The sequence below is a fragment of the Castanea sativa genome, chromosome 6 (assembly GCF_040712315.1).
Source record: "Castanea sativa cultivar Marrone di Chiusa Pesio chromosome 6, ASM4071231v1".
NCBI lineage: Eukaryota > Viridiplantae > Streptophyta > Magnoliopsida > Fagales > Fagaceae > Castanea > Castanea sativa.
The window spans coordinates 41,620,663-41,632,449 of record NC_134018.1 but is presented as its reverse complement, the minus strand read 5'-3'; the positions used below and the strand labels follow the sequence as shown (position 1 = coordinate 41,632,449).

Genomic DNA, 11,787 nt, shown 5'->3' with positions numbered 1-11,787 from the left:
AGATATGTGGTCTGAGGAACTAGAAATTACCAAGGTTCTGTTTAATACTTAAATAAATAACTAAAAGTATTAACTTACCCAAGGTATGTGGTCCGAGGAACCAAGCATGACCAAGGTTTTGTTTAACACTTCAATAAATAATTGAAAGTATTAATTTACCTAAGGTATGTGGTTCGAGAGACCAGGCATGACCAAGGTTTTGTTTAGCACTTAGAGGAATAAAATACACAACATATAATATTATAAACAAAAATGTGGTAGGATTGCCTTTTATTAATTGTAATACCTTCGTAGGTTATTTACATTCCACAGGCGTGGTACAACATTTTCATCTATGTTTTCTAAGAGGTAAGCACTTATGCCAGCCACTGAGGTAATATGGTATGACCCCTCCCAGTTGAACCCCAATTTTCCCCATGATGGGTTCTTTGCAGTACCCATAACCTTTCTCAACACCAAATCACCTGGTGCCAATAGCCTTGCCCTCACACCTGTATCATACCCTTGCTTGAGCTTCTTCAGATAATATGCCAGTTGAACCATGGCAGCTTCTCTTCTTTCATCAACCAAATCTAGGCTTCTCTCTAATAACCTATCATTGTTGTCTGGGGTGAATAAGCTCGTGCTCAGTGTTGGAAATCCAGTCTCTAGAGGGATCACAGCCTCGAACCCATAAGTCATTGAAAAAGGTGTTTCCCTAGTTGACTGACGAGGAGTAGTCTTATATATCCAAAAAACATGTGGTAGCTCTTCCACCCATCTACCCTTTGCCTCGTCTAACCTCTTCTTAAGCCCATTCATAATAACTTTATTGACTAACTCAGCCTGCCCATTTCCTTATGGATAGGCTGGAGTGAAATATCAGTTTATAATGCCCAATTCATAACAGTATCTCCTGAAGGTTTTACTGTCAAATTGGAGCCCATTATCCGAGATGAGGTGTGAGGAATCCAAACCGAGTAACAATGTTTTTCCACACAAAATTTTTTGCATCTAGATCCCTACTATTAGACAATGGCTCAGTTTCCACCCACTTCGTGAAGTAATCAATTCCGACCAAAAGTCATCTTCGATTTCCCACAGCCTTAGGAAATGGTCCTACAATGTCCAAACCCCACTAAGCGAATGGTCATGGACTAGGCAGAGGATTGAGGACACCCCCTGACTGATGAATGTTCGGAGCAAATCTCTAGCACTTATCACATTTTTTTACATATTTTTGTGTTTCTTTCTGCATACTTGGCAACCAATACCCCTAAGTAAGGGCTCTATATGATAGCGACCTGCCCCTGTATGAATTCCACAGATTCCCTCATGCAACTCTTCTGAAAGTGGCTCCACTGCCTCAAGATGAACACAGAGCAAGTATGGTCCAAAGAAGGAACGCTTATACAACTTTTACTCCTCGAACAACCAAAAACGAGGAGCTTTCCTCCGTATTTTATCTGCCTCTCCCTTCTCATCGGGCAAAGTACCTTCTTTGAGAAATAGGACCAAAGGATCCATCCAGCTAGATCCAACCATGATCTGGTGAACTTGGACATTCTCCTTGGTGGGCTTATGCAAATCCTTAACAAGTATATCTCGAGGTAAGTCTTGTCCAGAAGAGGTTGCCAAAGTTGCCAGAGAATCAGTATGTGTATTTCTGCTTCTTGGGATTTGTTGTATAGTGAAAAACTTAAAACTTGACTGCAAACGCCAAGCTTCACTCAAATACCCTTGCATTCTCAAATCTCTAGCTTCCAACTCTCCCCTTACTTGACCTATAACCAACCTTGAGTTCGAGAATACTTTCACAACTTTTCCTCCCATCTTCTGAACCATGGCAATCCCTACTATCAAAGTCTCATACTCGGCTTCATTATTTGTGGCCGAGAAACCTAACCTTAAAGATTTCTCAAAGGTAATCCTGTCTGGGGACACTACAACTACCCCCACTTTAGATCCCTTTTGATTTGCTACACCATCAACATACAACTTCCAGGATGAAGGCCCTTGTAGATAAATTGCCTTAACTTGCATTCCTCCTGAGTTATGCTCCTCGTCCTCTATCTCTATTAGAGACTTAATAAATTCTGCCACTAAATTTGCAAGAACTTGCCCTTCAAAAGAAGTCTGAGGCATATACTTGATGTCAAATGCCCCCAAAATCATCCCTCACTTGGCAATCCTCCCTGTATAATCAGCCTTTCGAAGCAACAACTGCAGAGGGAGTTGAGTTAACACCATAACTGTATGAGCTTGAAAATAATAAGGGAGTTTCTGTGTAGCATGCACCACGGCCAAAATAGCTTTCTCTAAAGGTAAATAACAACCTTCTGCTTCATGTAGTGACTTGCTCACATAATAAACTGGTTGTTGTACTCCATTCTCTACCCTTACTAATACCAAACTAACTACATAGGGAATCGTGGCAATATAGGCAAAAAGAACCTCTTCCTCCTTGGGTCTGGACATAATAGGTGGCCGAGAAAGGTAATCCTTCAATTGCTGAAAAGCTAGAGCACATTCTTCAGTCCACTCAAACCCATTCCATTTGTGTAATAGTTGGAAAAAAAGGCCTACATCTATCTGCGGACCGAGAAATAAATTGGTTTAAGGCTGCAGTTATTCCTGTCAACTTCTGGACTTCTTTGGGATTCCAAAGAGGTTATAAATTATTAATTGCCTTAATTTGATCAAGGTTGACTTCAATTCCATGATGGGTGACCATGTAACTCAGAAATTTGCTCGAACTAACGCCAAAGGAACACTTAGAAGCATTAAGACGTAACTTGTGCTCTCTCAACACCTCAAAAATACTTCCGAGGTCACTTACATGCTTGGACTCTACCTTGCTTTCACCACCATGTCATCTATGTAGACTTCAATATTCTTGTCAAGTTAAGGTTCAAACATTCTAGTCATCATCCTCTGATTAGTTGATCATGCATTCTTCAATCCAAAGGGCATCACCTTGTAGTGGTAATTCCCAGTGGGTGTTACAAAAGTAGTCTTCTCTTGATCATCCAAAGCTAATGGTATCTAAGGGTAACCTTGAAAGGCATCCAAAAAACTCATCCAATGATGATTAACTATTGCATCCACCAACTGGTCTATCCGAGGTATCCGGAAGGGATCTTTGGGGCAAGCTTTGTTTGGATCTGTGAAGTCCACACACACTCACCATTTCTCATTCTTCTTCTTTACCACCACCATGTTGGTCAACCACTCTGGGTAAAACACTTCTTTTATTGCCCTTGCACGCTTAAACTTCACCACCTCTTGCTTAACAACATCAGAATGTTCCTTAGAAGAGCATCGAGGTGGTTGCTTCTTAGGGGTGACGAATGGATTAACATTCAAATGATGACAGATGAATTTCAAATCCACCCTGGGAGCTTTATAAGCACTCCAGGCAAATACATCAACGTTCTTCCTGAGGAAAGCAACCAGTTCTTCCTTCTCTCGATGAGGCAACTGAACTCCCACTTGAAAATACTTCTCATCGTCATTATTAATGATGATTTTTTCTAACTCTTCACACTTTTCCCCTTCTGCCACAGTATCCGAGGGCGTGACTGCTTTCTTTGGTTGCTATAAATCCCTTTCCATAAGGACCGAGGATTCGCCCTCAGACTAATGTCTAATTGCTGCCACCAAACACTGTCTGGCCATAGACTGACTTCCAATCAACACATCAACCTGGTCCCTTAAGGGGTACTTCACTTTCAAGTGCAAAGTGGAAGAGATAACCCCCATGGCATGAAGCCAAGGTCTCACCATGATAGCAGTGTAGGGAGAATATGCGTCCACCATAATAAAATCCACCTCCACGACCTCTGACCCTGCCTAAATAGGTAATTTGATCAAGCCCTTTGGGATAACTGTCTTCTCATCAAACCCCACCACAAGGGAATCATAGCTGACCAAGTCTTCAGGCTTCAACTTGAGCCCCTTGTATAGGTCAAGGTACATGATCTCTGTGCCACTGCCCTGATTTACCAAAACTCTCTTCACATCATACCCCTATATCTGGAGGGTAACCACTAATGCATCATCATGTGGCTGAAAAGTTCCCACTTCATCCTCATCAGAGAAGCTTAGAGCTGGTCAGACTTCCATTCTCCCCCTCTTAGAATCAGGGATTAAATCCTCAGTGTGTGGCTGTGCTATGGACATAATCCTAGATGGATAAGAACCAGTCCGACCTGGGGCAGCAAGAATAACACTGATCGTCCCCATTAGTGGTCTTGAGGAAGCATCCCTTTGATGTGCCAAGCTTGCCTGGCTCCCCTGCCTAGTGGGTTGATCAAGGAAGTCAATACCGTACCGGAGGCTGTACTGGTTTTGTCACCAGTACGATATATTTCGGATACCGGTCAATACCGGTGTACCGTTTCGGGTTTACCGCTATTTTATACACACACACACACACACACACACACCAAAGTATCTAGAACCATGTTTATAAACATATAATATTTCATTTATATTATAGTAAATATAAAAGTTTATTATAAAACATTACCTCAATTCAGAACAAATTATTCATAATTTTAGACTTTAGTATCAAATAAAAGAAAAAAAAAACACAATATAAAAAATAGAAAGCTTAGTTGTTCATTGCATACTAAGAAAACAAATAATACTAAGAAGTTAATGTAAATAAGTTACCATTATACTTTTACAAAAATTCAAAAATTACAAAACTAAAAAAAAAAAAAAAAAAGCTTTTTTCTGTACCGGCCGGTACGCCTGGTACCGGCCGGTATTGCCCGAAATTGGCCGGTATGGCCGGTACGCGACCGGTACGGCCGGTATTTTTTCCGGTACAATATAAAAGTGTACCGGTACCGGTGCACTGGCCGGTACGGCCGGCACCGGTACGGTATCGGCCACACTAGGGTTGATACAAGAATTGCTTCAACTTCCCAATTTTGACCGATTGTTCCATGTGATAATGTAAAGTCCTACACTCTTCTGTAGTGTGTCCTCGGTCTTGATGATACTGGCAATGAAAACTTTGATTACGCTTCATGGGATCTCCTCCCATCTTATTTGGCCACTCAAAGTATGACTCATTCTTTATCTTCTCCAAGATTTGGTGCACAGGCTCGCAGAACACCTTGCTAACTACCTGGGCAGTGGCAAGCCCAGTATGTTTAGCAAAATCTCTCCTGTGGCGATTATTGTTATACCTCTCAGACCTAAAATCTCTTCGGTCCTGGGGAACTACCTTCACCTTCCCCTTTCCTTGTTGTTGATCCTCCTCAACCCGTTTATACTCATCAATTTGGTCCATTAGCTGACGCACACTTCGGGCAGGCTTCCTTGTTAAAGACTTCCTCAAATCATGTTCAGCAGGTAGACCGACCTTAAACGTCTTTATTACTACATCATCAAAATTTCCATTTATCTCATTAAACATCTCCCAATATCTATTTGAGTACATCTTCAGGATTTCTGCCTCTCGCATAGCCATAGATAGCAAGGAATCTAAAGGACGAGGAACCTTATTACAAGTGACAAATCGGGCCCCAAAGGCCCTGGTAAGCTCTTGAAAAGAGCTAATTGATCCTTCCTCCAACCCATCAAATCATCGCTTCGCCACTAGCCCCTAGCTAGATGGGAATACCTTGCACATTAAGGCCACATTCTTTGAGTGGACAGTCATTCTCTGGTTAAAATCGCTAACGTGCTCCACTGGATCCGTCATGTCATTATACATAGTAAATGTTGGCTGGGTAAACCACCAAGGAAGCTTTCCCCCTTCGATCCTCTATGTGAATGGTGATTTGGAAATTTGGCGCAAGACCCTACTCATAGTATCATTCCCCAAGCCCCTACAAGCCGGGCTTCTGCTTTTTCACCTGTGATAGTGATCCTCATCATAAGAAAAAGACTCACCGAAAGGAGTCCTTGATCTGGACCTGTAACTATCATCATCATCAGAGTGAGACTCTGAGCTCGAAGGAGTCCATCTCCTTTGCTTACAGCGTAGCTTCCTCCATAAATGATCTATCTACAGCTGCATGTTCCTGGTGTCTTCCCTATGGGACACATGACTACAACTTCTAGAATGACTCCTACTTGTATGGGTGGTGTGTACACTAACTTCACGGTCTCTCCTTCGTTCAAGATTAAGGAATTGATCTTGACGTTGGGATCCCATAGATTCTTCACGATTTGGTCCTGAACCTACCATGATTGAAATAAGCTTAAGAATGTTCAGATTCCCACAGATGATGCCAATTGTAAGGACACGATTTACTCCATAGCCCAAATGGATGGACAATGGTCCAATGAGCCCAAAATAATAAATTTGTTAGAGAGTGGGCTTGAAACTGAATTTTGAATGAGTTAGGTGGATGATGATCACAATAGGATAGTTATTATTGGAAAGAAATAAACAAACAGTTTTGAACAAAAAAAGTTCTGCTTGGTTAAGTCCGAGGAAGGTTTGTTTTTATATATTTCTCTTAGACTTATATAAAAATTACAGTTTTTGGGTACACAGTGATTTTTCTCTTGTTTTTCTGATGATCCCCTTTGTAATGGGGTTCTTCTCTTTTATATTCTCTCCCCTTCTTTCATCTCAGCCCTCCACGTGTAGGTTAGATTGCTAATCTTCTTAATACTTGTCCCATCAACACTTTCTTGAAGTCTTTAGGGGTAGCTGTAAGGCTGAAAGTTACTGTTCAGATATCACTTCCACATTAATGCAATAAGGGAGTTAGATGTAGAGTATTCAATGCGATGGTAACAGCTTTCTTCTCAGATATTTCCCAACAGGTATCACGATTGCCTATGCCCTGTTCTTGATGGATGGTCGGACCTTGACCTTCACTCTGCTTAGCCGATGAGGTATTTCTCCTCAGACAACGTCTCCTGCTCATTGTGACCAGACTTCTTCCACGGCCCATTAATATGTATGCTTTCGCTAGTACTTATCTGTCCTCGGGCTATTTGACATCCTCGAGAATGGCCCACAGCCCAATACTTATATATGGACCCTTCATCCCTACAGGTAAAATACTATTTTTGGTCCCTAAACTTTAACAAAAGTTTTTTTTTTTTTGTCCATAAGCATTAAAAAGTTCATTTTTAATCCCTAAACTTTGTAAAGAGTTTTTTTCAATAGTTTAGAGACAAAAATAGGGATAAAAAAGAATTTTTTTAATAGTTTAAGAATGAAAAATAAACTTTTAGTAAAGTTTAAGAACATAAATAAATAATTTTCATTAGTTTAAGGATGAAAGATGAACTTTTCAATAGTTTAGGAATGAAAAATGAACTTCTTAAAGTTTAGGGATGAAAAACAAAATTTCTATAAAATTAAGGGACCAATATAATATTTTACCCTACATTTTGTAATAAATTTTTACCAATCTTAATTTTTAAACACTTTTTTTGGGCTTATATACTCAATAATCATTATAATAAAATTTTGAAATTACAACCATTGTTATCTTTCTAATGTAGATTCAATTAATTTTAATATCATTCTCTGTCTTTTTTTATGATTTTTCATATCTAGTTCAACATTTCTAGTATACAATTCTAATAATAAATAAAAATTATATACAAAATAAACACTACTTATCTTCAACATAAAAATAAAAAAAGTAAAATATTATAATCTAATTTATCAAATGCACTATTACAATTCCACTTAATAATATAATCACTCAACTATCCTAACTTGTCCAAAAAAAAAACACGAATTCAATATATAACTTGATAAATTAATACCAACTAAACCAAAATTAAGTTTACATAGATTAGTATATAATTTTTGAAAAAAAAAGAGATAAATTTAAAAAACTTTAATTTACTTAAAAATGAGTTTTAATGTGCCTTGAATAAAGTGATACGTGAAAGGATTTGTAATTACTAGACAAACCCCAATTACATCACATGTCAATTATGATATTTTAGTTAATATTGGCTTATAAAAAGATCAAATTTTAGCATTTTTAAATCTATATCATGAATATGCACTTTAGATTTTAGAGTTTAATTTGAAACTAATATTAAACTTGAAATTTTATTATGTAAATATTGTTATAACCTATAGCCTATACACAAAATTTTCAAGAAAAAAAAAACTATTACATAAAGAATTTTAGATTATTTTGTCATTTTCTCCTTAAAAAGTCATACTTCTTCTTCTTCTTCTATTTTTTCCAAACTTTATTTTATTTTAAAGGTTTATTTAAAAAACTATTTTTAAAGGTTTTGAATCTTAAAATCATTATTAAAATATATGAAGGTTTTAATCTCATTAATTAATTGTTTATAGTTTATGTAGTAAGTACAATGTCAATCCAACTACACTTTGTTAATATTTTTAGTTGTGGCGGCTACAAGTAGTATGTTGGTTCTAATTTTCTAAATTAAGCATTTGTTTTCGAGTATTTGCACGCAATGAGATGAGATCTCATAATGGCCAGCTATGCGTGCCACGTCAGGAGAGAGATTGAATATGCCGATGTGTAAAGCACACATTGCTGATGTGTAATTCGCCACGCTTTGTGACATGCAAGCCGGGCGTGTTATGGTGTGGCACCGACCAAATTGCACGCATTTTCCACAAGTTAACCTTGTGTTTGTCTTTGTCACTCACGCCCTTTTTACTTTTTAGTCACTTTCTGGGGCCCACTTCCCAGATATATTTACATTTTACATGTTATTTCTATTTTCTAACAAAATAAAATATAAAACTCATGTAAAATACGATTATTTCATTACTTATTATTAAATAAAAAATTTAGAATTGAAATGTGACTATTTCTTATAAATGCTTTAGTAGTTTAGTTTGATAAATTAGTAAACTCATAAATTCCTTTCTAAAAAAAAAAACTCATAAATTCAAATTCTATTATATTTTTAAAAAATTCACAAAATTTTGAGGGGTAATAGAGAAGATTTGTGATAAGATTTTACCACCAAATCGTGCTAGATCTTATCGTCATTTTTTTAGGGAAGCTAGATTTTTGATGATTTTGATATAATGTTGATGTGTAAGAAATTGACTAGGACTAAGCGCGAAACCTTCAGCATATATTGCAAAGTGCACAAAGTTCGTGTGTTCAACTCGTGGACAAACACTATGTACACGTTCTATTTCACCCAGACCACGTGCCGGTCCATGCTGGCCACTCTTCTCTCCAATACGGTAGATTCCACTATAACCCACTCAACCCACCCAATACATTCTCTCATCCACACACGTAAGGCAGTCAATCTAAATAATTTGGAGCATCCAACGGCCGAAATCAAAGGTTGCAGCAGATTCGAATAGCACCACAAAGTGGACAAACAAAATTCATGAATGTGAATTTCGTTGCTTCTTCGACCAGCGTAGCGTTTAAGACCACGACTCTTCAAACATTGATGGAGTTGAACAAAACAACACGACCGAAAGTTACTCAATCCTAACCAACCGAGTCAGCCAAAGGTGAAACTCCTAGGCCCTAGCTCTCCTCTCCACAAGTGACTTCTTTAATTATCCACACTTTAAATACGATACAATAAACCCCTCAAACCAGAAAAGAAGAAAGAAAAAACACGTTCACGTTTCTTAGAGGCAAAAGCGCAAACACATTAAATACAGAATCTTTGTAGGCAATCTCTCATCGAATGGCTTTCACTACTTCGTCTAATCTCAATCTGGGTCCTCGTTGTGGGGCGAATCGTGATGGTTTTTCGAATCGATTGGGTCAAGGGCCGTGTTCTTTGGCGATCAAGAGCAACGACGCCGTGTGGAGAGGAATTAGACGAAGAGGAAGAATTTCGATGTTGATGACGACGGCGATGGAGGCCAAGACTGGTTCAAAGAAAATGGAAACGATAAACAATAGCGAAAAAGGGAAACTGGGTCATGAAAAGCTGGACGAATGGATGACAAGGTCGGTGGTGGAGATCGTGAGGAACTTAAGGTCGGCACCGCTAATGGTACAAGTACACGCGGAGAATAATAGTAGTAAGATGTGGTTAGAGACGGAGAAGGCGGAGGAGGAGAAGTGGGGAATGGTGAAGAGAAAGTGGGAGAAAGGAGAGGCTCCAATGCCGAATGGGCTAATATTGGTGGAAGAGCTTGGAGAGGTAGAGAGGAATATAGAGAGTGAGAGGGTGTGGGGGATAGTGGTGCAAGGGAGAAAGGAAGAGTGCGGTGGTGGACCATTGTGTTATTTGTTGAAGACAACAAGCGTTGCGTCTGGGTTGGGAATGTGTTGCACCCACTTTTGTTTGGTTCAGGTGAAGGGGTTCAGGGAAAGCGCTGAGTCGCAGCTCAAGAATTCTTGGTTGGTGCAGGCTGCCTTCTCCTCGTGATTTCGGATTTCAATTGAATATTAATTTGCACATAACTACTATTCTTTACTTTAACCCCAAAAAAAAAAAAAAAAACTATCAGGCCAGGAGCGCCTGCATTGTTTTTTTTTTTTTGAGATGATTAGAAATTTAGAATATATATAAATGACCTGCAGCTCCTCATTGCCCTCAAGCACCCGCTAAAGCACTCTTTTGTTCTTTTGCTTATCTATTTGTTTCAATTCATGGTGTTTTTTCGATCAGGAAAAAATCATGGTTTTTTTTTTCTTTTATGTATATATATATATTCATGATGTTTCAAATCATTGATTGGTTTGGTTTCTATTTTTTTGCAACTGATATTGGATATGGTTTGGTCTTGGGCCGGGGATTCCTATTACTAACACAGTTCAAAAGATAAAATTTTGGGCGTGGGCTTAGATGTTGGCCATTTTTAATGAGATAGCTCTAGTCCAATACAATTACCTATTCTTGAATTCTCAAATAATTTATTTCATGTTCCAACTTCCAAGTATCAAATTTAATTCACTTCGTAGGATGTAGGATGTATGTAAGATTTGCCAACAGGGCTTGGCTCAACTGGTAAGACTTGAGCACTTCCTCCAACTCACCTAGGTTCGAGTTCCGCCACTAGCATGAGTCCGTTGGTGGGCATTCATAAGGGTTGGGCTAACCCTTATTTTCTTTAATCAAAAAAAAAAAAAGATATATGAAAGGTTTGTATCAATCCTAATTTGGAAGCATTTTGTTGATGTTTGACTTTGATTTACATGCTTCAACGAAAAATGTTGTGCTGTGACGTAGATAGCCCTAACGTACTCTGTTCCAGGTTCAAATCAGCAAGGTCAGTGACCACACACTGAATAACTTTTTTTGTTAAGGAAAAAAAAAAGTGGTGTCTGAGGTCTTTTTCCGATTTGCCACATGTTTAAACTAGATTGGGCTTTCTTGCTAACCCGGATTTAGTTTTGGGAGCTGAAATTGCAACTCGCTTTTACATCAAACTTCAGCCACAGTTTGGAGAATTGGGTGTTAGTGTTAGTGTTAGTGTTAGTGTTAGCTTCAAAGGCAAAGGAAAGATGACAGTAGTCTGATGAGGGAAAAAACTGATCAACAATCTTTTGTGCACTCAGTAAAAGAGAGAGGGAGTGATATAACAAAGGAAAGGCATATTCATAGTAAAATTTTTCCTCTTTTATGAAAAGTTTGACCAAGAAAAATATAATTCTCATAAAAGAGGATTAAATATGATGCTATACAAATGCATATAATTCATTACACATAAATAAATTCGAGAAATACTATATGCACAATACTTTTACTACAAATTCTAAGTAGTAGGTTTTTATTGGTGCACCAAAAAAGTAATTTTAGTGGCGGATTCAAATTAAAACCAATAACAACTTATCACCTAAGATATATGCACAATACTTTTACTACAAATTCTAAGTAGTAGGTTTTTATTGGTGC

At 38.2% G+C, this 11,787-nt stretch overlaps 2 protein-coding genes across 2 annotated transcripts; one reads left to right on the top strand and one right to left on the bottom strand.

Moving 5' to 3' along the window:
• Positions 1-1,398: 1,398 nt before the first annotated feature.
• On the bottom strand, positions 1,399-2,154 carry LOC142639982 (uncharacterized). Its single transcript, XM_075814102.1, has one exon. It carries the CDS (start codon positions 2,152-2,154, stop codon positions 1,399-1,401), a length of 756 nt encoding a protein of 251 aa, XP_075670217.1.
• A 7,225-nt stretch (positions 2,155-9,379) lies between these two features.
• LOC142640896 (uncharacterized) lies at positions 9,380-10,622 on the top strand. Its single transcript, XM_075815212.1, has one exon. It carries the CDS (start codon positions 9,625-9,627, stop codon positions 10,315-10,317), a length of 693 nt encoding a protein of 230 aa, XP_075671327.1. The 5' UTR covers positions 9,380-9,624; the 3' UTR covers positions 10,318-10,622.
• The last annotated feature ends 1,165 nt before the right edge of the window (positions 10,623-11,787 follow it).

Excerpts from the sequence above, each read along its gene's own strand:
- LOC142640896 (XM_075815212.1), top strand. The coding sequence starts at position 9,625 with ATGGCTTTCACTACTTCGTCTAATCTCAATCTGGGTCCTCGTTGTGGG.
- LOC142639982 (XM_075814102.1), bottom strand. The coding sequence starts at position 2,154 with ATGATTTTGGGGGCATTTGACATCAAGTATATGCCTCAGACTTCTTTT.